The 27,063-nt window shown below is 42.3% G+C and overlaps 1 protein-coding gene across 3 annotated transcripts in view; it reads left to right on the plus strand.

Moving 5' to 3' along the window:
• The first annotated feature begins 11,446 nt into the window (after nt 1–11,446).
• The window catches only part of fam171a2a (family with sequence similarity 171 member A2a), a 270,163-nt gene continuing 254,546 nt past the window's right edge, over nt 11,447–27,063 (plus strand). The window contains exon 1 of one of the 3 annotated variants that reach the window (XM_059955684.1): nt 11,447–11,678. In XM_059955684.1, coding sequence (XP_059811667.1) covers nt 11,588–11,678 — 91 coding nt within the window. In that variant the 5' untranslated portion in view covers nt 11,447–11,587. The remainder of the gene's footprint in view (nt 11,679–27,063) is intronic. The other 2 variants (XM_059955685.1, XM_059955683.1) reach the window with 2 other exon arrangements.

Consider the following 27,063-nt stretch of genomic DNA (forward strand, 5'->3'; position numbering starts at 1 on the left):
AGGGTGTGTAAAAAGGGCCTGAAGGATCGCTGGGGACCCGAGTCACCCCAACCACAAACTGTTTCAGCTGCTACCATCCGGGAAACGGTACCGCAGCATAAAAGCCAGGACCAAGAGGCTCCAGGACAGCTTCTTCCTCCAGGTCATCAGACTGATTAATTCATGCTGACACAACTGTATTTCTATGTTATAGTGACTGTCCTGTTGTACATAATATTTATTATGTATTACTATAATTGCACATTGCCCATTTGAATGGAGGCGTAAAATAAAGATTTTTACTCCCGAAGGATATAAGTAATAAAACCAATTCAATTCATTTCAACTCACTGAATGGCAGAGCAGGATCTAGAGGCTACATTACTGCTCCTCATTATTTGTACGTTCAAAATTGTAAAGCAGATTTAGAACATCCCAGGTCTTGAAAAGCCTCTCCTCAATGACTCCCCTCCTCACTGTACCTTAGGATTAAATGCAGTTTATTTGATCAAAGGTTTCATAACTGAAGCACTAGGTCCATTATCACATCATCAAAAACACACCATCCCTACTGTGAGGCATGGTGGAGGCCGCATCGTGCTGTGGGGATGCTTCACTGTAGCAGGCCCTGGAAGGCTTGTGAAGGTAGAGGGTAAAATGAATGCAGCAAAATACAGGGAAATCCTGGAGGAAAACCTGATGCAGTCTGCAAGAGAACTGCAACTGAGGAGAAGATTTGTTTTCCAGCAAGACAATGACCCCAAGCATAAAGACAAAGCTACACAGGAATGGCTTAAAAACAACAAAGTTAATATCCTGGAGTGGCCAAGTCAGGGTCCAGACCTCAATCCAATTGAGAATTTGTGGCTGGACTTGAAAAGGGCAGTTCACTCATGATCCCCATGCAATCTGACAGTGCTTGAGCGGTTTTGTAAAGAAGAATGAGGAAAAGTTGCAGTGTCCAGATGTTAACAGCAGATAGAGACCTATCCTTACGGACTCAAAGCTGTAATTGCTGCCGAAGGTGCATCTGCTAAATATTGACTTGAAGTGGATGAATATTTATGCAATCAATTATTTTGTTTTTTATATTTTTAATTAATTTAGATCACTTTGTTGAGATCTGTTTTCACTTTGACATGAAAGAGTCTTTTCTGTTGATCAGTGTCAAAAAAAGCTAAATTAAATCCACTGTAGTTCAATGTTTTAAAGCAATCAAGCATGAAAACTTCAAAGGGGGTGAATACTTTTTATAGGCACTGTATTTCTTTCATTCCCTCTCCCTCTCCTCCGCATCTGGAATGGGGAGCCAACATCATTTTCTCTCTTGTGTATTACTAAAGCTTTATAAAGCTTTGGTCAGACTACATTTGGAGTATTGTGAGCAGTTTTGGGCACAATACCTAAGAAATGGTGTGCTAGTACTGAAGACAGTCCAGAGGAAGTTTACGATGTTATCCCGGGAATTAAAGGGTTAACATATGCGGATCAGTTGATGGCTCTGAGCCTGTACATACTGGAGTTTATAAGAATGAGGGGACATCTCATTGAAACATATCAAATATTGTATGTCCCAGATAGAATAGACATGGAGATGATGTTTTCAAGAGTGGGAGAATCTAGGACCAGAGGGCACAGGCTCAGAATAGAAGTATCTTCCTTTAGAACAGAGAAGAGGAGGAATTTCTTTAGCCAGAGGGTGGTGAATCTGTGGAATTCATTGCCACAGGTGCTATGGAGGCCAAGTCATTGAGTAAATTTATAGCAGAGGTTGTAGGTTCTTGATTAGTAAGGGTGTCAAAAGTTATGGAGTGAAGGCAGGATTGGAACATCCTTGTAACATCCTTGTAAATCTCCTCTGCACCCTTTCTATGGCTTCCACATCCTTCCTGTAGTGAGGCGACCAGAACTGAGCACAGTACTCCAAGTGGGGTCTGACCAGGGTCCTATCTAGCTGTAACATTACCTCTTGGCTCCTAAATTCAATTCCACGATTGATGAAGGGCAATACACCATATACCTTCTTAACCACAGAGTCAACCTGCGCAGCTGCTATGAGCGTCCTATGGACTCATATCCCAAGATCCCTCTGATGCTCCACACTGTCAAGAATTTTACCATTAATACTGTGTTCTGCCATCATATTTGACCTACCAAAATGAACCACTTCACACTTATTTGGGTTGAACTCCATCTGCCACTTCTCAGCCCAGTTTTGCATCCTATCGATGTCCCACTGTAACCTTTGACAGCCCTCCACACTTTCCACAACATCTCCAACCTTTGTGTCATCAGCAAACTTAGTAACCCATCCCTCCACTTCCTCATCCAGGTCATTTATAAAAATCACTTTTCTTCATTAAAGTAACAGATTTTTATCATCCTTGTGTGAAGAACTGTTTTGAATAGCCTATCTCTAAGCTCCTTTTACTGGAGTTCCTCACCAGAATGACTAACTTCATTCTATCCACCCTATTTAGTTACCTTCAGCATTTCAATATTTCCATCCATTTCCTAAAGAATACAAACTGGTCTATGAAAAACATCTTCAGCACCATTTTGATTCTGATGAACCCTTTCTCCACATGTTAAAGTCAACATATCGCTCCTATATTGCAGTACTAGGAATGAAAATAATACTCCTAACAGGGAACAACTGGAATGTTTCACAGCTGTATTATCATTCCGTTCTGTTTGTATTCTAGCTTCATGATTTAAAAAATGAATATTTCATTATCTTTTACAAATTAATTAATGCTTATATATTAACTTTATGGTTCCTTAAGGTTGTCATAGCCAGGAGAGGTAGTGGGGTGAGCTCCCATTACCTATTAAATGCTTCATATTCTGTTTAGCCTCTCATAGGCTCTGACAACCAACTCCAGCTCCTGGCTTCATGTGGCTTAGCTGCGAAGCACGGTGAGACTGTTTCTACTGAAAGGAGAAGGGGCAAAGGCGGGTTACTGGTACTTTAAAACCAGTCGCTTCGGGCAGATGGGCTCATTAGCCATGGTTGGCAGCTCATCGAGGAGAAGGAAAACTCTGATCTCAAACCTCCGCTGCCTTGTGGCTATACCCACTCATGGGGAGGGCTTCAGGAGTAAACCACAAACAAAAGTCCGGAGCTGGAGTCTGTAAGGTAGTCCTATGTTAAGTTCAATGCTGACTGGCAACTCCTGTGACACCACTGGTGCCAAACTGTACTGGTCTCTACAATTCCTTTGGATTCATCAGTTGCTTGGAGAAGGGGAGCCTGCTAAATGGACAAAAGCTTGCACTCCAAATAGTACTGCCTGGGCTTGTGTATCATGTAGACTACTAGGATGCAACGACCATGGTCAACCCTGACAATTAGAGGGCCTAACGTCGAAATATAGAAACATAGAAAACCTACAGCACAACACAGGCCCTTTGGCCCACAATGCTGTGCCAGACATGTACTTACTTTAGAAATTACCTAGGGTTACCCATAGCCCTCTATTTTTCTAAGCTCCATGTACCAAACCAGAAGTCTCTTAAAAGACCCTATCGTATCCACCTCCACCACCATCTCCAGCAGCCCATTCCACGCACTCACCACGCTCTGCATAAAAAATCTCCTCTGTACCTACTTCCAAGCACCTAAAAATTGTGCCCTCTCGTGTTAGCCATTTCAGCCCTAGGGAAAAGCCTTTGACTATCCATGTGGTCAATGCCTCTCATCATCTTGTACACCTCTATCAGTTCACCTCTCATCCTCTGTCGTTCCAAGGAGAAAAGGCCAAGTTAACTCAACCTATTCTCATAGGGCATGCTCCCCAATCCAGGCAACACCCTTGTAAATCTCCTCTGCACCCTTTCTATAGTTTCCACATCCTTCCTGTAGTGAGGTGACCAGAACTGAGTACAGTACTCCAAGTGGGGTCTGACCAGGATCCTATAAAGCTGTAACATTACCTCTCTGCTCTTAAACTCAATCCCATGATTGATGAAAGCCAATGCACTATATGCCTTATTAACCACACAGTCAACCTGCACAGCTGCTTTGAGTGTCCTATGGACTCGGACCCCAAGATCCCTCTGATCCTCCACACTGCCAAGAGTCTTAACATTAATAGTATATTCTACCATCATATTTGACCTCCCAAATTGTAACATCTCACACTTATCTGGGTTGAACTCCATCTGCCACTTTTCAGCCCAGTTTTGCATCCTGCTGTAACCTCTGACAGCCCTCCACATTATCCACAACATCCCCAACCTTTGTGTCATCAGCAGATATACTAACCCATCCCTCCACTAGGTCATTTATAAAAATCACAAAGACCGGGGTCCCAGAACAGATCCCTGAGGCACACCACTGGTGACTGACCTCCATGCACAATGTGACCCGTCTACAACCACTCTTTGCCTTCTGTAGGCAAGCCAGTTCTGGATCCACAAAGGAAGGTCCCTTTGGATCCCATGCCTTTTTACTTTGTCATTAAGCCTTGCATGGGGTATCTTATCTAATGCCTTGCTGAAATCCATATACACTACATCTACTGCTCTACCTTCATCAATGTTTTTAGTCACATCCTTAAAAAATTCAATCAGGCTCGTAAGGCACGACCTGCCTTTGACAAAGCCATGCTGACTATTCCTAATCATATTATGCCTCTTCAAATGTTCATAAATCCTGCCTCTCAGGATCTTTTTCATCAGCTTACCAACCACTGAGGCAAGACTCACTGGTCTATAATTTCCTGGGCTATCTCTACTCCCTTTCTTAAATAAAGGAACAACATCTGCAACCCTCCAATCCTCCGGAAGCTCTCCCATCCCCATTGATGATGCAAGGCTCATTGCCAGAGGCTCAGTAATCTCCTCCCTCGCCTCCCACCGTAGCCTGGGGTATATCTCATCCGGTCCCAGGGACTTATCCAACTTGATGCTTTCCAAAAGCTCCAGCATATCCTCTTCCTTAATATCTATATGCTGAAGCTTTTCAGTTCATTTTAAGTCATCCCTACAATCGCCAAGGTCCTTTTCTGTAGTGAATACTAAAGCAAAGTATTCATTAAGTACCTCCACTATCACCTCCAGTTCCCTACACACTTATTACACACTTTTTAATGAAATAATTTTATATGATTTGGTTCTCCAAATCTCTTGGTTCTTTTGTCTGACCAATCCAAAATGCTACAGGCATCACTAATCTCTACTCGGCCTTGGATTACCTGGACAATAGCAATATCTACATCAGGCTGCTGTTTGTTGATTACAGCTCAGTGTTCAACACAATCATATGCTGAATTCTAATCAACAAGCTCCAAAACCTGGGCTTCTGTACCTCCCTCTGTAACTTGATCCTTGACTTCCTCAGCAGGAAACCACAGTCAGTGCAGATTGGAAATAATATCTCCTCACTGACAACCAACACAGGTGCGCCTCACATATGCGTGTTTAGCTCACTGCTCTAATCTTTACACTCATGACTGTGTGGCTAGGCACAGCTCAAACTCCATCTATAAATTTGCCGAAATGTCGTTGGCAGAATCTCAGCTGGTGACGAGGAGGTGTACAAGAGTGACATGGATCGGCTGCTTTGTGTGGTGTCACAACAACAACCTTGCACTCAATGTCAGTAAGACTAAGGAATTGATTGTGGACTTCAGGAAGGGGAAGTGGAGGGAACACACACCAGTCCTCTTCGAGGGATCAGCAGTGGAAAAGGTGAGGAGTTTCTCTGTAGATCTGTCCTGAGCCCTACATATTGATATTTCATGAGGAGATTTGGTATGTTACCAAAGACTATCAAATTCCTACAGATGTACTGTGGAGAGCATTCTAATTGATTGCATCACTGTCTGGGACGGAGACACCGATGCACAGGATTGGAGAAAGATGCAGATGCAGAGGTTGCAAACTTTATAAAGCACTGATGAGGCCTCACTTGGAGTATTGTGAGCAATTTTGGGCCCCTTATCTTAGAAAGAATGTGCTGACGTTGAAGGGAGTGCAAAGGAGGTTCACAAAAATTATTCCAAATGAAGGGCCTATCATATGAAGAGCTATTGACTGCTCTACGCTCACTGGAATTCAATAGAATGAGGGGGGAATCTCATTGAAACCTATCGAATGTTAAAAGGTCTCAATAGAGTGGATGTGGAGATGATGTTTTCTATGGTGGGAGAGTCTAAGACCAGAGGATCAGAATCGAGGGACACCCACTTAGGACAAAACTGAGGGGGAATTTCATTAGCCAGAGAGTGGTATTTCTGTGGAGTTCATTTCCACAGGTGGCTGTGGAGGCCTAGTCTTTGGGTATATTGAAGGCAGAGGTTGGTAGGTTCTTGATTCTTCAGGGCTTGAAAGGATACAGGGAGAAGGCAGGAGATTGGGGTTGAGAGGGAAAAGGAGCAGCCATGATGAAATGGCGGAGCAGACTTGATGGGTCAAATGGCCTAATTCTGCTCCTATATCTTACAGTCTTATGGTCATAGGGACTAAACTCCACCACCAGCATCATGGGCACCAGGCTCCCCACTAACGAGGATATATCAAAAGGTGATGTCTCAGGAAGGTGGCATCATCATGAAGGACCTTCATCATACACGACACATTCTCATCTTATTACTACCAGCAGAGAGGTAACCGCTTCACCATCCAATTTCTGAATCGTCCATGAACCCATGATCTCTACTTCACCACTATACGTTTCTCTAAATTCACACTATTTATTTATTTATTTATATTTTTGTAACTCATAGATTTTTATGTATTGCACTGTACTGCTGATGCAAAACAACAAATTTCATATCTATCAGTGATAATAAGCCTGATACTGATAAAAGCCAATTTAACAAAGGCTTTTCTAAAAGGAATGGACAAATAAGTGCCATAGAGTCATCTGTGAGGCAACAGCTCTACGATCTACACTGACGTGTTACCCCAAAATATAAATACTTAAACAAATTAAAGCATAATATTCTTTTGTTTGTTTGACAATTTACGCCAATGCCTCTAGGACTCACCAAAACCAGATTTGGCAGGTACCTCACAGAGATAGGTAGATTGATAGATAGGTATTTTATTGACCCCAAAGGAAATTACGGTGTCACAGTACCATTTCAAGTGCATGGATATAAATATTAGAAGAGAAGTAGAACGAATAAAAAATAAGTTACCCACAGACAGTCCAAGGAAGGGATCAATACTTCCCTGGCTATCTTTGAATCTGGATGAGTCTGCTGCAGTTGTTACCGACTTCATTAAAACCTGTGTGGATGTGTGTGTGCCTACAAAGATTTACTGTATATTCCCAAACCAAAAGCCGTGGATGAACCAGGAGGTACGTCAACTGCTGAAGGCTAGATCTGCGGCATTCAAGTCTGGCACCCCAGGTCTATACCAGAAAACCAGGTATGATTTGCAGAGGTGATTTCAAGGGCGAAGAGACAATTTTGAACAAGGTTGGAGGCAACATTGGGTGTACAACAACTCTGACAGGGTTTGCAAGACATTACTTCCCATAAAGCGAAACCCAACAGCATGAGTGGCAGCAATGCTTCACTACTAGATGAACTCAACACCTTCTATGTACACTTTGAAAGGAAGAATACAACTACAGCTGTGAAGATGCCTGCTGCACCAGATGCCCCTGTAATATTTGTTTCAGAGATCAATGTTAGGCTGTCTTTAAAGAGAGTGAACCCTCGTAAGGCAGAAGGTCCCGATAGAGTACTTGGTAAGACTCTGAAAACTTGTGCCAACTAACTGGCAGCAGTATTCAAAGACATTTTCAACCTCTCACTGCTACAGGCAAAAGTTCCAACTTGCTTCAAAAAGGCAACAATTATACCAGTGCCTATGAAGAAAAATGTGGGCTGCCTTAATGACTATCCCCTGGTAGCATTCACATTGACAGTGATGAAATGTTTTGAGAGGTTGGTCATGACTAGACTGAACTCCTGCCTCAGCAAGGACCTGGACCCATTGCAATTTGTCTATCGCCACAATAGGTTGACTGCAAATACAATCTCAATGGCTCTCCACATGGCTTTAGACCACCTGGACAACACAAACACCTATGTCAGGAAACTGTTCAATGACTATAGCTCAGCGTTTAACACCATCATTCCCACAATCCTGATTGAGAAATTACAAAACCTGTGCCTCCGTATCTCCCTCTGCAATTGGATACTCGATTTCCTAACCGGAAGACCACAAACTGTGCAGATTGGTGATAACATATCCTTCTCACTGACAATCAACACTGGTGCACCTCAGGGGTGTGTGCTTAGCCCATTGCTCTGCTTTCTCTATACACATGACTGTGTGGCTAGGCTTAGCTCAAATACCATCTATAAAACTGCTGATGATACAACCATTGTTGGTAGAATCTGAGATGGAGATGAGAGGATGTACAGGAGCGAAATATGCCAACTAGTGGAGTGGTGTCACAGCAACAACCTGGCACTCAACATCAGTAAGATGAAAGAGCTGATTGTGGACTTCAGGAAGGGTAAGATGAAGGAACACATACCAATCCTCACACAGGGATCAGAAGTGGAAAGAGTGAGCAGCTTCAAGTTTCTGGGTGTCAAGATCTCTGAGGATCTAACCTGGTCCCAACATATTGATGTAGTTACAAAGAAGGCAAGACAGTGACTATACTTCATTTAGGAGTTTGAAGAGATCTGGTATGTCAACAAATACACTCAAAAACTTCTATAGATGTACCGTGGAGAGGATTTTGACAGGCTGCATCACTGTCTGGTATGGAGAGGCTATGGCACAGGACCAAACGAAGCTGCAGAGGGTTGTAAATCTATTCAGTTCCATCTTGGGTACTAGCCTACAAAGTATCCAGGACATCTTCAAGGAGCGGTGTCTCTGAAAGGCAAAGTCCAATATTAAGGATCTCCAGCACCCACGGCATGCCCTTTTCTCACTGTTACCATCAGGTAGGAGATACAGAAGCCTGAAGGCACACACTCAGCGATTCAGGACCAGCTTCTTCCCCTCTGCCATCCAATTCCTAAATTCTGGACACTGCCTCACTTTTTAAATATATATTATTTCCATTTTTTGTACAATTTTTTATCAATTCAATATACATATACTGTAATTGATTTACTTATTTATTATCTTTTTCTTCTTCTTCTATATTAAGTATTGCATTGAACTGCTGCTGCTAAGTTAACAAATTTCATGACACTTGGCAGTGGTAATAAACCTGATTCTGATTTTAATTCTGATATAGATTGACACATTATAGAGCCTAATGGCTGAGGGTAAAAATGACCTCATATAGTGCTCTTTGGAGCAGCACAGTTGTCTTAGTCTATTACTAAAAGTGCTCCTCTGTTCAGCCAAGGTGGCATGCAGAAGCTGAGAAGCATTGTCAAGGCTTTTCTGTAGGGCACTTTGTTCTACCACAGCCTCCAGCATGTCCAGTTTGACTCCTATAACAGAGCCAGCCTTTCTAATCAGTTTATTGAGCTTGTTGGTATCACCCGTGTTGATGCCATTGCCCCAGCACACCATCACATAGAAGATTGTGCTGGTGACAACAGACTGGTAGAACATGTGAAAGAGAGGCCTGCATACTCCAAAGGACCTCAGTCTCCTCAGGAAGTAGAGGCGACTCTGGCCCTTCTTGAACACAGACTTTGTGTTAGTGCTCCACTCATGTCTGTCATCCAGGTGCACCCCCAGGTACTTGTAGGTCTTCACCACATCCACATCCTCACCACCAATAGTAACAGGGAGCAGTGCAGGCTTAGTCTTCCTAAAGTCCATCACCATCTCCTTTGTCTTACTGATGTTGAGCTGCAGTTGATTCAGCTACCCAAGGGAGGAAATACTGTTGGGTCTCTTAAAGAGCACTAAGGTGGATACCTCCACAGGGCCTGATGGGATATATCCCAGGTTATGGAGAGAGGCAAGTGAACAGATTGCTAAGACCTTGACCAATATCTTTATGTCCTCCCTATCCAGAGCTGAGGTCCTTGAGGATTGGCGAGAAGCTAATGTTGTTCCATTATTCAAGAAGGAACAAGAGATATTCCTGGAAATTATAGACCAGTGAGTCTTATGTCAGTAGTCAGGATGTTACTGGAGAAAATTGCTAGGGATTAGGAATTATGAGCATTTGGAAAACTATGGTTTAATTACAGAGAGCCAGTTACAGATTTGTGTGGAGCAAGTTGTGCATTACGAACTCGATTGAGACTTTTCATGAGGTGACAAGGGTGATTGATGAAGGTAGAACCGTGAACGTTGCCTACATTCATTTTAGTAAGGCGTTTGACAAGGTCCTTGATGGGAGGCTAATCCAGAGGATTAAGATGCATGGGATTAACGGTAAATTAGCTGTTTGGATTCAGAACTGGCTTGTACACAGCACACAGAAAGTAGTGGTTGAAGGGACTTATTCGAGTTGGAGGTCTGTAATTAGTGGAGTTCCACAGGGATCTGTACAGGGACCTCTGCTGTTTATGATATACACTGTATATAAATGACCTGTTGGAAAACGTAGAGGGGTGAATTAGTAAATTTGCAGATGATACAAAGATTGTTGGTGTCCTGAAACCAAATATGCAGCATAACAGAGTAACTGATGACTTAAACGATGTTTCAACACAAAACTCCTGCGTCACAGCGGGCTTTCCAGTGTTATACCTGTTGGAACAGGTCATCACATGAACTCACACTGGTGGGAAATTACATCATGTGACCTCACATTGGCAGGAAATTACATCACCCCACCATCACAATACCACTACATCACACTCACCAGATGCTCAGAACAGTCACAAAGTACCCACGGGGTACTTAACTGTGGATGGCAAGCAAAGTAATTTTTTCACTGTACCTTGGTACATGTGACAATAATAAACCAATTTACCAATCTGTTCAAAGAAGTGCAACAAATAAGTTGCCTTGCTTTGAATATTTGTGCACCTTTGAGCTGTTGCAAGGAATTCAATGAAAAGGTCAGTTAAAGTTACAACGCTTTGTTATAGTTTGTGAATGTGAATCCATTGTAATGCCCACAGTCAATTCACAGCAGACTCTCCTAGATGAACAATTCTACCCTGTTGCTTCCCTTTTTCTCTCCTCACCTGTATCCACCTATCACTTGCCACCCCTTCCCCTCACCTCTGGGCGTGACTATCTGCCCTCTAGTTCTGATAAAAGGTTTCGACTTTAAACGTCCATTGTCCATTTCTTTCCACAGATTGTTTTGGTCCTCTAGCACCTGCAGTTTTGCATTCTTCTGTCGAACCTGAGAGTCACAGGATTTGCCGTTCGCGCCCACTGAGAACCCCACTAATCACTTGCGTTTTGCTAACACCGGATAGTGATTGGAAATAATTCATGGAAAGGTACTGTACTTCACTTTTACGGACACAGCTATGCCAGAGCGGAACACAGGATGGCGCTGGGGGCAGGATCTATTTTTCTTCTCTTTTCTCCCTCTCAGGACTCTAAAACAAACCATTACGCAAGAGCGAAGGGGAGGAGGGGGCGGAGAAGGAGGGATTCGGGATCAGCAGTCTCGGCGATTTCTAGGGAGTCCAGATGGGTGGCTGATATCCGAGGGAGACGGCGGCTGCGACCCAGTGATGTCCCTGTAATAATGCCACCTCTTGCGGCGTTGAGATTCTGCCTTCTGTGCTTGTTCGGCTGCAGTGTACGAGGAGGCTACAGCAAAGCGCTAAACGTGCAGGGTGAGTCCAGTACAATGAATGCAACACGTTTCGGGGAGACCATTAGGGGTACGGGGCTCGTTCTCAAAGGCAGTCGGTTGTAATGCTCGCTTCACAACGAGGAGGCTAGAAGCAAGCGGTCTGGATTCGCCGCTGCACAATAGCACTTTCCTCTGGGCTACCCGGCGGCAAGGAGGAATGCCGACTGGGGAGGTGAACAATGACGAGCAGGACAGGGGGACGGGGACAGTAGCTCCCTTGCCTCCAATTAATTAACGGCGAAGGGATGCTTTTGATTTTTTGAAGCTTAGCCTATTTTTTTTGTCTTGGGTGGGGCTGGAGGTCACTGTTCAGAGAGTTTCACCAGCTAAAATCAACTGGAACGTATGAATTTCAGTATGAACCATCCTGTTGGTATTGTCAACAGGGTGTGTAACAAGCGTATCGTTCTGCATCTGAGAGTGATGGCTTCTGTGTATGTGTAAGCAAATCCATAAGCATTGGAGAGATCTTCTTAAAGTGTACCACTTACAACTATATAGATCTAGAGTTAGGTGTGTAAATGTCGGCAAAATGCCAGTGAACGTTCCCCGAGAAAAAAATGAACAGTTGGCCATTCCAGTCTTTATAGGAAACCCTTGTGTCCCTTCGAGTCGAAGATAATTAACTGCCCTCTATTCGTGGAACTCATCAATTTGAAATGATTCCAAATATCGTGAGCTATGTTAAGATTTAAAATAAAAGGCCATAAATGGTTTCATTGGTAGTCGTGGGTTTGCTTTGGTGGTAAAATGCTATAATTGGTGCAGAAGATGTATTGTGATCTGAGCTTTAGCGTGCTAACATTGAGGAGGGGTTAGCCAATTGCAGTTGATGTAGGTCAGCCATGATCCTATTGACTAACAGAGTAGGTTTGAGGGGCAGACTGGCAAACGCCTACTCCTGCTTAAGTTTGAATGAAAATTATTTTCCCCAAAATCTTATTTTCAGTCTTCCACCACCTCTCTGGCCACCCACTCCTGTTCCTGACCAATAGAGTGATAGTTGGTCCCAAGCTCCAGTCAAAGCTCAAGCACCTCTTGTGTGAAGTCGTTGGAGGAAGAGGTCTTCCTGTCGCTTGAGCTGCACTTCCAATAAATGAGCTCATAATGAGCTAATTTCTTGTCTCAATATTGCTGGTTAAACTGCAGCCCAAAAATGGAATAGGCTGTTCTGAGAGAAGAAATTCATCTTCACCTTCATCTTTAGGGAGCTGGCTGTTTATACTGACAATGTTACCCTCTCTCCTGTCAATACAACACAGTACTCTTCTGTCAATCCTTGACGTGCTTTGCAATGCATACACCTTTTCATTCTTTTAATGTATAGGGTCATTCTGCCCATTTTCCCCTTAAGACATTCCTTTCAGGAATTAGTGAATCTTTGTGACACAGATTCCATGGCAAGTCTTTCCTTCCTAACTGAGATACAATCTGTTATTTCCAGGTTTGCTCTCACAAAACCCTGGTCCAATTAAAAGAAAACTTCCCTTATCTTTGCACTCTATAACACTCATCAGCCTCCATGCAATTAAAACCAGCATTTCATTTGACTTCCTCCTCCTTTTTGCTTTTGGCTAACTTTCTGCTTCTAGTACAAGGACCCCAAATTTCTCTGAGTACCCAGAGTATTCCTTTCCTTCCTTGCTGTCCTAGCTCTGCAGTTGATTTCTGGGGAAATTTCTCCCCTGAGGAAATTTTTGATGTGGTGAGAAGGAAGAAGTGACCTGTGCCCAAAAAAGAAACAAACTATATCAATTTATGTTTCTAATTTATGCTTAAGGGTGTTGACAAGATGATGTTTTACTGTAATGTTGCTTTCACATATAGGTAAACAGGAAAGCAAGATGTGCGCAATGTTTGAAAGCCAGCTCTGTTGCATTAGATTGGCTTCTTCCATCGTCCTTTCATTCCATCATGTTTTCCACTTTTGTTCTGTGAAGTATGTGCTTCCTTTTGCTGGAAGTAAGTTATCTCGATTGCATCATTGTGTGTCACCCCTAGTATGCTTGCTTGCTTCATGAGTTAGGGGTCTTATTGGGTCAAATGCTTTAGGATTGCAGCAGGCCATATTGTGCAAACTGCCCCCCCCCCAACAATTTTATCAGCAATCACTATCTCCCCTAAGCTGTGCAGTAACTGAAATGCTCCCGCACTCATAGCCTTTGTTGCCATGTAGCTGGAATTTTCTTTTGTACAATGTTACTATAATTTTGAAATTATGCTAAACTAATTTTTGCATCTATGTTAATGTGATTAATTTTCATTCTAAATATTCATGACATGTATATTACAAAAAACATTTAAAGTGCGGGACTGTTTTCAGGCTGTGTTTATAAAAGAAAAATAATAAATTTCCCGCTCAGAGCAATGGTTAGTCCGCACAGCTGCTTTTTTTTTAAAAAGGGGGAACATTGGGTGTAGTGACTATGATACAAGAATGTGAAACAAGGATTTTAGAATTCGGATCAAAGCAGTTTAAGAAGGAGTTCATAAAAAATTATTATGAAGCTATTGAAATGGAGAAATCCAAATACCTTTTAATCTCTTTTTTCGGTGGAGTTTACAAACAAATCTGATCTGACCCTGAAACAGCTATGTTGCATTAAACCAATGTGGCACAGTATGGGCAGCATGTGCCAGTTTTAGTAGGCAGCAACACCAACATCCTGCAGTAGACTACTAAATGTTCATCTTTGGCAATCCAAATCCAGAGCAGGAATTTTCGCCATCCCCGTGAACATTGGTTGTTTTGAGCCTTCATTATGTCTGAGATCGACCTGGAAATTAAATCTGCAAAGTTACTTAAATTTAACAGCTCGATTTTCTGGCTTTTGAATTATAAGAAGACTATTGGCTAATAATAGAAAGTTAAATTCAGATGTATTATCACACACATTGAAACCTACAGGGAAATGTATCATTAGGGTTGACGGCAGTACAACCTTAACGGAGTGTCACCACACATTCCAGTGCCAGTGTAGCACGCCCACAGGTTTTGTTTGAGATGATACCATACAACATGGAAACGGACCCTCAGCGCACCGTCTCCATGCTGACCATTGAATACCAATTCCATTTACCAGCAGTTGGAGTCTTGTTTCTCTACTTTGCCAATTCAAGTAATCCCTCAGATAGTTTATTTAAATGCTAAATGTGCATGTTTGCATTTCTATAACCAACTGCAATGCTCTTCAAATAAATTGTAGAATTGAAAATTAACTGGTGAGATTCTTATCACTTTCATTTGATGTGTATTTAAAAGGGGGTTTTGCTAATGCACAGCAGGTAGGATCCAATGGATTATGCAAATTTATCATCTGATATGTGTGATTTACATGCAGCTGTTGATACCAAGCACGAACATTGAGTAACAAAGCACAGAACGTACAAAGGAGGTATTTAAAACAAGTTGATTTCATCTTGTTTTAGAAGTTTGAGGAGTCACCCCCACCACTTCTTTAATGAGAACCCATCCAACATGACCTTGTATGTAATCCCTGACATGTGGGAATCATTTCCAGTGCATTATTACTGAGTGTGCTTTCTCTTTCCCCATCAAAAAGAACTGAGATGAAACAAGAAGCATAACTGGTGCAATGGTTAATTTTTGAAATAAGTCCCTGTCCATCAATTATTGTTCCCAAATTAAAAGTTCTGTATCAGTGGTGATTTATTTATTTTCATGAGTAGGCAACATCCCCTGAATATCAGCAAAGGTTCATCTGGTAGTGCAGCCAGGCAGGATAGTATGGGGTCAAGTCTCACTCCAGAAACTTGGGTCATGTGTGATCAAGAGTGGTACTACCCCGTGTAGTATTTCAGGCTAGTTCCAGAGGAGAGTATTGCTCTGTCAATGTGCTGTTTCTTGGTTGAGACACTGAATGAATGTGTGGGATGAGGAAGTCTCCATGTCTTGAGCTCCATTTATCCTTGAAACTTAATTATAAAAATGGCAAATGTCAGAAGTGCCCAGTTATTAAGGCTGCATCTATGAAGAACGAACCAGAGTCAATATTTCAGGTGAGTAAGCCTTGAACTGTCCACTCTGAATCTCCCTCCATAGACATTGCATGGTAAGTATTCATAGCACTTGGTTCTTTGTTTTAGATTTCCATCCACTATCTGAGGTTTCTGGTTCCTAATGTTGACTGTCTGTGCAGGTCATTTCATTGTTGGCCAATGCTGTCTGGACAGCCTGTCAATTTACCCACCGGACTAAAATGCTTTTGGCTGTAAAGTGCTTTGGAATTCCCTGAGGGTGTAGAAAGTGCTGGGTAAGGTAGTTCCATCTGTCTAATATCCATATTACACCTACAAGTTCCCAATATGAAACTACTCTGTTCTTGTAATCCCAGTTCCAAATCAAAATTTGCAACACGTCTAGCTCCTGAATGTAGCAGTGTAGTAATGCACTTGCATCATGTTAAAGCAATACAAATGCTGTTGTTATATGTTTACTTTTGGACTAATTATTCAGTTGTAATGTTTATGATCTGTGCGTCTCCTAGCTCTTTAACTCTAAGTATTTCCTTAGTCCTTTCCTCATGTTTTCTTTAAATGATTCAATGCCATTTGATTTCATGGTGATCTGTTGCACATCAGAACCACTGATTGGCTGAAGAAACTTTTCTTAAGCCACCTAATAGACATAATGGTGTCCACCTAACATGTGTAATCCTTTGTTTTCACTTCCCCCACAGGTAGAAATATTTTCTTTGCCTTCTGAATTGGACTTTCTCCTGATCTTTTAATATTTCTATCAAGCCCAACATGGCCTATGTTTTCTTTTCTGTGGAGAAGTCTCAATCTGTGCATCCTCCTCTGATACTTGTTTGTTTATTTAGCAATATAACATGGAGTTGGCCATTCAAGCTATACTGTCCCAGCAACCCCACAATGCTGATCAGTCCTAATTTTTTATCACAATGATAATATATCAGCACTAAGAATGTATGCTTGTGAATTTCATTTGTACCTTCTTAGATGTCGCAATATCCTTTTATTAGTATGAAGGCAAGTCCTGTCCAGGGATAGTCCAAGTGGAGTTTAACCAAGATCCTTGTTCAACATTGCCTTTTGTAAATTTCATCCCTTTGGAAATAAATCCTTATACTTGCATTGCTTCCAACATACCCCAAGCCCTTTGTTCCACTAGGTGAGGTTCTTAGTATTGTGGTCCCTTTATTCTTTCGACCAAAATGCTTCATCTGGCACTGGCCTGGAAACACCAATGCCCTTAAATGGAAAAAGTAGTGAATATAGCCTAATCCATCACTGGTAAAGCCCTCCCCACCACTGAGCACATCTAAAGACCACATTGTTGCAGGAAAGTAACATCCATCATCAGGGATCCCTTCCCACCTGGGACATACTCTCTTCTCGCTGCTGTCATGAGGAAGAAGGTGCAGGAGCCTCAGGACTCTCACTACCAGGTTCAGGATCAGTTATTACCCCTCAACCATCAGGCTCTTAAACCAATGGGGATACCTTCTCTTGCCCCATCATTGAAATGTTCCCACAACTTATGAACTCACTTTCAAGGACTTTTCACCTCATGCTCTCAATATTTATTGCTTATTTATTATTATTATTATTATTATTATTATTATTATTATTATTATTATTATTATTATTATTATTATTATTCTTTTTTGAATTTCCCAGTTTGTTGTCTTTGGCACACCCAACTTGGTATGGTCTTTCATTGATTCTATTATAGTTACTATTCTATTATCGATTACTGAGTATGCCCACAAGAAAATTAATCTCAGGGTTGTAAATGGAGATGTATGTACATTTTTGCTGATGAGCCCCACCACTGTGGTATCATCAGCAAATTTAATGATCAGGTTCCCCTTGAATCTGGCTGCACAGTCATGTGTTAGCGGTGTAAACAGCAATGGGCTGAGCACACAGCCTTGTGGGGATCCAGTGCTCAGTGTGATGGCGTCAGAGATGTTCCTGCCAACACAGACTGACTGTGGTCTCTCTGTCAAGAAATCTAGAATCCAGCATCACATGGCAGTGTTAAGGCCAAGCAGCGACAGTTTCTCCACTAGTCTCTGTGGGATGATGGTATTGAACACTGAACTGAAATCAATGTACAGGATTCTGGCACAAGTGTCTTTATTGTCCAAGTGAGAGAGAAAACTTCGTTTTTACAAAAGATTTATGTTAGTAACCTGTTTTTGCATTACAAAGAGGATTTTCGTTTTTACCAAAACTTTTCCCCATATAAATTAATGGTTCTTCGCTTTACAGCATTTCAGCTTAAGAAAGGTTTCATGGGAATGCTCTACCTTTGTAAAGGGGTGGGGGGAGGGTCACCTGTACCGTAATTGGGATCAGAATTCTGAATCCAAAGGAAATTACAGTGTCACAGTAGCATTGCAAGTGCACAGGTACATAAATATTAGAAGAGAAGTAAGAAAGAATAAAAAAGTTACTTCACACAGTCTGACAGGAGGGGAGGGGGGGGTTCATCCCTTCCCTGGCTATAGGTTGACTCACTATAGAGTCTAATGGGTTCTACCACAGCCTCCAGTATGTCAATCATTATGGCAATGATTTGAACTATGGGATTAATGGATTTGTGGCTAAATTCACTGATGATACAAAGATAAGGTGGAGGAGTGGGTAGTGTTGAGGAAACGGAGAAGCTGCAATCATGGGCTGTTTAGGGGAATGGGCAAAGAAGTGGCAAATGAAATACAATGTTGGAAAGTGTATGGTCATGCACTTTGATGGAAGAAATAAATGGGCAGACTATTAGTTCGATGGGGAGAGAATTCAAAATGCAGAGAATTGCATTTTGGAAGCCTTTGTGCGGGATACCCTGAAGGTTAACCTCCAGGTTGAGTTGGTGGTGAAGAAGGCGAATGCAATGTTGGCATTCATTTCTGGTGGTATAGAATATAAAGCAGGGATGTGATGTTGAGTCTCTATAAGGCACTTGTGAGACCACACTTGGAGTATTGTGTGCGGTTTTGGGCTCCTTATTTTAGAAAGGATATACTGTCATCGGAGAGGGTTCAGAGACTATTCACAAGAATGATTCTAGGAATGAAAGGGTTACTATATGAAGACCATTTGGCAGCTCTTGGGCTGGAGTTCAGGAGAATGAAGGGGGATCTCATAGAAACATTCCAAATGTTAAAAGGCCTGAACAGATTAGATATGGCAAAGTTATTTCCCTTGGTAGGGGAGTCTAGGACGAGAGGGATGACTTCAGAATTGAAGGACATCCATTTAGAACAGGGATGTGGAGAAATTACTTTAGTCAGAGGGTGGTAAATCTGTGGAATTTGTTGCCATGAGCAGCTGTGGAGACCAAATCACTGGGTGCATTTAAGGCAGAGATAGATAGGTTCTTGATTAGCCAGGGCATCAAAGAGTATGGGGTGAAGGCAGGGGAGTGGGGATGACTGGAAGAATTGGATCAGCCCATGATTGAATAGCAGATCAGACTCAATGGGCTGAGTGGCCTACTTCTGCTCCTATGTCTTATGGTCTTTTGGTATGTCCAGTTTGACTCCTCTAACAGAGCCAGCCTTTCCAATCAGTGTATTGAGCCTGTTGGCATCACCCGTGTTGATGCCATTGCCTCAGCACACCTCCACCTCGAAGATTGTACTGGTAACAAGACTGGTAGAACATGTGATAGAGGCCAGCATACTCCAAAGGACCTCAGTCTCCTCAGGAAGTAGAGGTGACTCTGGCCCTTCTTGTACACAGCCTCTGTGTTGGTGCTCTACACAAGTCTGTAATTAGGTGTACCCCCCCGGTACTTGTAGGTCCTCACCACATCCACGTCCTCACCACCAATAGTAACAGGGAGCAGTACAGGCTTAGTCTTCTTAAAATGCATGGAATGGTGTCTTCGGTCCACCAAACCCTCATTGAGCACCAAATGCATTCATCCTAAACTAATTTCATTTTACTCTATCACTGACCTGCACATTAGAGGCAACTTGGTGGTCCATTAACCTATTAATACAGATTAATTTTCAGACTTTATTCATCTCTGGTAATATGTTATTGGCTAGCTATTGTTTATTTAATAAAATTTGCTCTTCCTGCAGTCTTTTTTTCAAGAGGAAGCATTCCCTGTACTGCTTTTTCCCACAATTGCTTAGAGGAAGCACTCCTTCCTTTTCAAACACAAAATGCTGGTGGAACACAGCAGGCCAGGCAGCATCAATAGGAAGAAGTACAGTCGACGTTTCGGGCCGAGACCCTTCGTCAGGACCTCGTCAGGACCCTGACGAAGGGTCTCAGCCCAAAACGCTGACTGTACTTCCTATAGATGCTGCCTGGCCAGATGCATTCCACCAGCATTTTGTGTGTGTTGCTTGAATTTCCAGCATCTGCAAATTTCCTCATCCTTTCTTTTCAAATATGTTTTTGGTTTGTTTTCTGAGAAATGATCAACTCCTATGCAGATAATGTGCCCCATGATAATGTGGCAGCGTTCTTGTCTGAGTTTAATGCTCTTATGTTAATAGGCATCTCCCGATACATGGATGTTTAAAACATAGAACCTCCCAATAGATTCCAATTGTCATCCCATCTGTGCTATAGAATTGGGACATGGGATTAGCTGAAGTAGTTTTTGTTTTCTTCGGCAGCATTTTTATGATTGACTTACTTCTGGAGTAAGTTTCTATGCCAGTTAGTGTTGGGGGTGGGGGGTCTGAATTTTGGAAGAAATAAGCAGAAATTCCATCTACCCTCATGGTTATGCACTATTTCTGGCCAATATTTATCCCTTGGTCAACAAAAACAGAAACTCTCTGTTTATGGATCCCTGTTTATGTGGTGGTTGATCCATTTCACTACATGACCACAGGGTAGTGAATTTCAAAAATAATTTTCATTGAACTATTTCTGGTCATCCTGTGTGTTGTTCTCTGGAAGGTGTAATGAATACAAGTCATCTCTTTTAATGCAAATATATTTTTGCAGTTCTGACCATTGTGATTTCCTCTATTAATTAAAGCATTCATTGATTAGATGCTATTTTAGGCTCAAGAAAGTGTATAACTATGCACATGATTCACAAACAAAAATGCTTGTGCGGGTTGAATGACAGGAAACAATCTTTCTCATCAAATAGCACTTGTAATTACCAAAATGTAAAGATGGGAAGCAATATTTATTTTAAGGAATTTGAGAGTGTGCAGTACTAATCATTAAAATGGCAGGAAAGATAGTGAATTGTAACAAGTGCAATGATTAGGTTACTGTCCATTATTACTGTGGAGGTACTTCTGTAGATGTGTATTGTTTGTTCACTAGATCACACTGTAGTTACTCCTTTTTAATTGTCAAGAGACTATCAGATTAGCAAATGCTTTTCCTTGTAGTCATGTGTATACCATGAAAATGTGTCCTCACCACCTGTGCTTGTATAGCTCTTGGAGTACTCTCTACTACAGGTATCTCATGAAATGGGATGTTTTATGTGGGACGTTGATGCCAAAACTTTGGATAGACTCGGCCTCGAGTACCCAATCATCTTCTAACATTCTATGCTTTTGGGAGTCTTGTATGATTATCTCAAATGTCCTGATTATAGGCATTTCAAAGCAGTTGAATTGTATTTAATTAGTATTACCATTAAAAATATATAACAAAGCTAGTTAATTAAATTACCAAACTTATTGGAAAAAATTAATATAAAGTGAAATAAAGAAGCAGTCACTGTTGCTTACCCTTCTAATGAAGGCTGCTGGCCCAGCAAAATGAGTGAGCCATTAGAAATACAGCTGAAAAGCAGAGGGACCAGATACTGACCTAGCCACTTAGCTTGGAATTGTCCCAAACCTGGCAACGATCCAGTGGTAGTGTGAAAGTACAGAAGCACCTGACCTCCAGGTGTTCTGAATTTCAGGAATGCAATGTGCAGACATAATGCGCTGTCAGAAATGAAGGACAGAAATAGCAGTTCCATCGCGAGCTGACAAGGATGCGAGGAAGCAACTCCCTGCACTTCGCAATGTCATGGAAATCTTTAATATTGACTCAATGTTGCATCTGAAGCAATGGCATCTGATGCTGCTGTCTCATTGCTGTGAGGTTTCCGAGTGTGATTTGAATCCATAATCTCCTAATTCAGTGCATTGCCAACAGGCCTCAGTGGGAATAGATAGTGGGAACAGGCCATGAGGCATGTACAGATCATTAAATCAAAATTCTAAGGAAGCTGCTTTTTGCATATATTACAGTGATTGGGCAGATGGAGAATGTGCACATTGCAAATGTTGGTGCAGCAAACAAACTTAATGGGGTGGGGGGAGAATGGAATTTAGAGAGAAAATTCATTCGATTGCTGCATGAAATCTTGATGCAGTAAGCATGTGCAGAAAATGTAATGAGTTGTCAAGTTTCAGCATTGTTTGCGTGCCTCTCAGCAGTGGAAAAAGACACATCAGTCTTCACCCTGCTCTATTATTTCTGCATATTACAGCTTCTAAGACGGGGGTTTGGGCTTCCCAGCTTGGGATCCGTGGACCCCTTAGTTAATGGTAAGGCTCAATTGCCAAAAATAGGTTGGGAACCCCTGTTCTAAGAGTATCTGCTGCAAATTGTGGACTCAACATTTTAATAACTTGTTGAAAGTGAATTATCAGGCACTCATTGTTGTGGTGGAAGTCTGATGTTCACATTTCCCTACAGATATCGATGGGTTCTTATGTTTTTTGTTTCTTTCTGAAAGCGAGCACTGGAGTTGGTGTGGTGCAGCTGTAATGACCCTGTACTTGTGGATTGGATTGTATTGACACTTGGTTTAGCTGTGCCTTCTCAACACTCTCACTCTTGTTTTCAATATGCCTCATAATCAACAATTCTTGATGCACAAATGTATCGGTGCTGTCCCAATTCTGCTCACCAGACCTGGAATATCTAGCAGTTAAGTAAGTGTTGTCCTTTTTACTACCACGAGAGTTCTCCAGGGTTGTTTTGGTAGCAGTATACGTTCCACCTCAGGCCAATGTCAATCAGGCTTTAGATGATCTGAGCAATGGGATCAACATGCACGAACCAGTGCACTCTAATGCCTTCACCATCGTTCTGGGAGATTTTAACCAGGCCAGTCTGAAAAAATCACTAAGCAACTACCATCAACAGATCACTTGCAATAACAGAGGAAGCAACACACTGGACCATTGTTACACCACCATCAAGAATGCCTACCGTGCTATCCCACGTCCTCACTTCAGGAAGTCTGATCACCTGGCTGTACTCCTACTCCCTGAGTATAGGCAGAGACTGAAGACTGCAGCACCAGCAGTGAGGACCAAGAAGGTATGGATAAGAGAAGCACAGGAGTGCCTACAGGACTGCTTTGAATCGGTGGACTGGACGGTATTCAGAGATTCATCTTCGAACCTGGATGAGAATACTGTAGTTGTTACCGACTTCATTAAAACCTGTGTGGATGAGTGTGTGCCTACAAAGACTTCCTGTACATTCCCAAACCAAAAGCCGTGGATGAACCAGGAGGTACATCATCTGCTGAAGGCCAGATCTGTGGCATTCAAGTCTGGCAACCCAGGCCTGTACCAGAAAACCAGGTATGATTTGCTGAGGGCTATTTCAAGGAAGAAGAGGCAATTTTGAACGAGTTTGGAGGCGCCATTGGATGCACGGCAACTCTGGCAGGGACTGCAAGACATTACTTCCTACAAAGCGAAACCCAACAGCAGTGATGAATGGCAGTGATGTTTCACTACCAGATGAACTCAACGCCTTCTATGCCTGCTTTGAAAGGGAGAATATAACTACAGCTGTGAAGATCTGCTGTATCTGATGACCCTGTGATCTCTATCTCAGAGGCTGATGGTCGTTGTCTTTAAAGAGAGTGAACCCTGGTAAGGCAGAAGGTCCCGGTGGAGTACCTGGTAAGGCTCTGAAAACCTGTGCCAACCAACTGGTGGGAGTATTCAAGGACATTTTCAACCTCTCACTGCTATGGGTGGAAGTTCCCACTTGCTTCAAAAAGGCAACATTTATACCAGTGCCTAAGAAGAATAATGTGAGATGCCTTAATGACTATCCCCTGGTAGCACTCACATCAACAGTGATGAAAAGCTTTGAGAGGTTGGTCATGACTAGACTGAACTCTTGCCTCAGCAAGGACCTGGGCCCATTGTAATTTGCCGATCACCACAATAGGTCAACAGCTGATGCAATCTCAATGGCTCTTCATACAGCTTTAAACCACCTGGACAACACAAGCACTTATGTCAGGATGCTGTTTATTGACTATAGTTCAGAATTTAATACCATCATTCCCACAATCCTGATTGAGAAGTTGCCTCTGTACCTCCCTCAGCAATTACATTCTTGACTTCCTAACCAGAAGACCACAATCTGTGTGGATTGGTGATAACATATCCTCCTCGCTGACGATTAACACTGGCGCACCTCGGGTGTGTGCTTAGCCCACTGCTCTGCTTTCTCTATACACATGACTGTGTGGCTAGGCATAGCTCAATACCATCTATAAATTTTCGGACGATACAACCATTGTTGGCAGAATCTCAGGTGGTGACGAGAGGGCGTACAGGAGTGAGATATGCCAACTAGTGGAGTGGTGCCGCAGGAACAACCTGGCACTCGACGTGAGTAAGACGAAAGAGCTGATCGTGGACTTCAGGGAGGGTAAGACGAAGGAACACATACCAATCCTCATAGAGGGATCAGAAGTGGAGAGAGTGAGCAGCTTCAAGTTCCTGAGTATCAAGATCTCTGAGGATCTAACCTGGTCCCAACACATTGATGTAGTTATAAAGAAGGCAAGACAGTGACTATACTTCATTGAGGAGATTGAAGAGATTTGGCAAGTCAACAAATACACTCAAAAACTTCTATAGGTGTGCTGTGGAGAGCATTCTGACAGGCTGCATCATTGTTGAGTCTGGGGGTGGGGAGCTACTGTACAGGACCAAAAGAAGCTGCAGAGGATTGTAAATTTAGTTGGCTCCATCTTGGAGATGTCCTGGGTACTACAAGGTACCCAGGACATCTTCAAGGAGTGGTGTTTCAGAAAGGCAGTGTCCATTAAGGACCCCCAACACCCAGGACATGCCCTTTTCTCACTCTCTCCATCAGGTAGGAGATACAGAAGCCTGAAGGCACACACTCAGTGATTCAGGAACAGCTTCTTCCCCTCTGCCATCCGATTCCTAAATGAATACTACCTCACTTTTTTACTATCTAGTATTTCTGTCTTCTGCACAATTTTATAATTATTCAATATATGTATACTATAATTGATTTAGTTATTATTGTTTTTCTCTCTGCTAGATTATGTATTGCATTGAACTGCTGCTGCTAAGTTAACAAATTTCACGTCACATGCTGGTGATAATAAACCTGATTCTGATTCTGAGATCCCAGCCTGATTTGTTGCCCATTAACCATGTAATTTTAACCAGAACTTCATCCTCCATGATCTCTCTCAAGTTTGTGATTTTCATCACTTGTCAGTGATGATCAGACCTTTGATTGCCCGATAGATAAGTTTGTTCCTAAATCTCTCCAATTCTTTTAAATTGTACTTCTAAATCGTCCTCTTTAACTGTGATTTTGTCAGACCACTTTGTGTTATCAGCTTTTTACTGTTTTAAGGATGCTATACAAATATAGCATCTTGGATCTTTGGAATCACTTCTGGAGGAGGTATGACCCGTACAAAAGTGACGGGTTCTGGAGATCCATCATGCCTGAAACGAAATTTCTGTGTACTTCAGTTTTAAATCCCCCTTAGCTTGTGACACTCAAGATTCTCACACTAATGAAAACTTCTTGACATCTACCCTGTTATGCCCCCTTAGAATCCTGCATACTTAGATTAAAGCGACACACACAAAATGCTGGTGGAACGCAGCAGGCCAGGCAGCATCTATAAGGAGAAGCACTGTCGCCGTTTCGGGCCAAGACCCTTCGTCAGGACTAACCGAAAGGAAAGATAGTAAGAGATTTGAAAGTAGGAGGGGGAGGGGAAATGCGAAATGATAGGAGAAGACTGGAAGGGGTGGGGTGAAGCTCGGAGCCATAAAGGTGATTGGCAAAAGTAATACAGAGCTGGAGAAGGGAAAGGATCATGGGACAGGAAGCCTAGGGAGAAAGAAAGGGGGAGGGGAGCACTAGAGGGAGATGGAGACATATTATTCTGATATGTCTATCCATGGCCATCTCTACTGTCAAGATGAAGCCACACTCAGGTTGGAGGGACAACACCTTATATACCGGCTGGGTAGCCTCCAACTTGACGGCATGAACATTGACTTCTCTAACTTCCGTTAATGCCCCTCCTCCCCTTACCCTATCCCTGATATATTTAGTTTTTTTCCCCCTGCTTTTTTTCTTTCTCTCTCTGCCCATCACTCTGCCTGTTCTCCATCTCCCTCTGGTGCTCCCCTCCCCCTTTCTTTCTCCCTAGGCCTCCCGTCCCATGATCCTTTCCCTTCTCCAGCTCTGTATCCCTTTTGCCAATCACCTTTCTGGCTCTCAGCTTCATCCCACCCCCTCCTGTCTTCTCCTATCATTTCGCATTTCCCTCTCCCCCTCCTACTTTCAAATCTCTTACTATCTTTCCTTTCGGTTAGTCCTGACGAAGGGTCTCGGCCCAAAACGTCGACAGTGCTTCTCCTTATAGATGCTGCCTGGCCTGTTGTGTTCCACCACCATTTTGTGTGTGTTACTTGAATTTCCAGCATCTGCAGATTTCCTCGTGTTTACTTAGATTAAAATCACCCTTCTTTCTTCTAAATGCAACACATTTAGGCGAACTGTCTAACCTCTCTTGATAGGACAATCCTCACATTCCAACAATCAGCTTGGCAAATCACTTCTGGGTTACCTCTGGGTTTTCTAAAGCAAGAAGACCAAAGCTGCGTGCTGTACTCCAGGTGTGTCCTCATCAATGCCTTGTACAAATGTAACAAAACTTACTAACTTTTAAAGTCTTTTGCAATTAAGGCCAAGTCCTTTTTGCCCTCCTCCCATTTGCCACACTTGCCTGATAATGTTTTGTGATTCCTGAACAAAAAATACATAGTTGGAGGTTGTCAGACTGGATAGTTGGTACTGATAATTTCCAAATGCTGAGGCAAGAGTTGATTTCTTTTACCATTCTAAAAACATTAATTATTGGATTGAAGAAGTATCAGCTTCAAATGCCAATACATATTAAGAAGTATATTTCTCTGTAGGAAGCTAAAAAATATCTTTCAGCATTCCTATTTTAATTGCTGGTGAATAACATTCCCTGTACTGATTGTAGTTTATACATTGAACAGAGACCAAGCATAATGATTAATCAAATGGCTTTCTTGCATACACCAGGCATTTCATAA

Source organism: Hypanus sabinus, chromosome X1, assembly GCF_030144855.1.
Source record: "Hypanus sabinus isolate sHypSab1 chromosome X1, sHypSab1.hap1, whole genome shotgun sequence".
NCBI classification, from domain to species: Eukaryota; Metazoa; Chordata; class Chondrichthyes; order Myliobatiformes; family Dasyatidae; genus Hypanus; species Hypanus sabinus.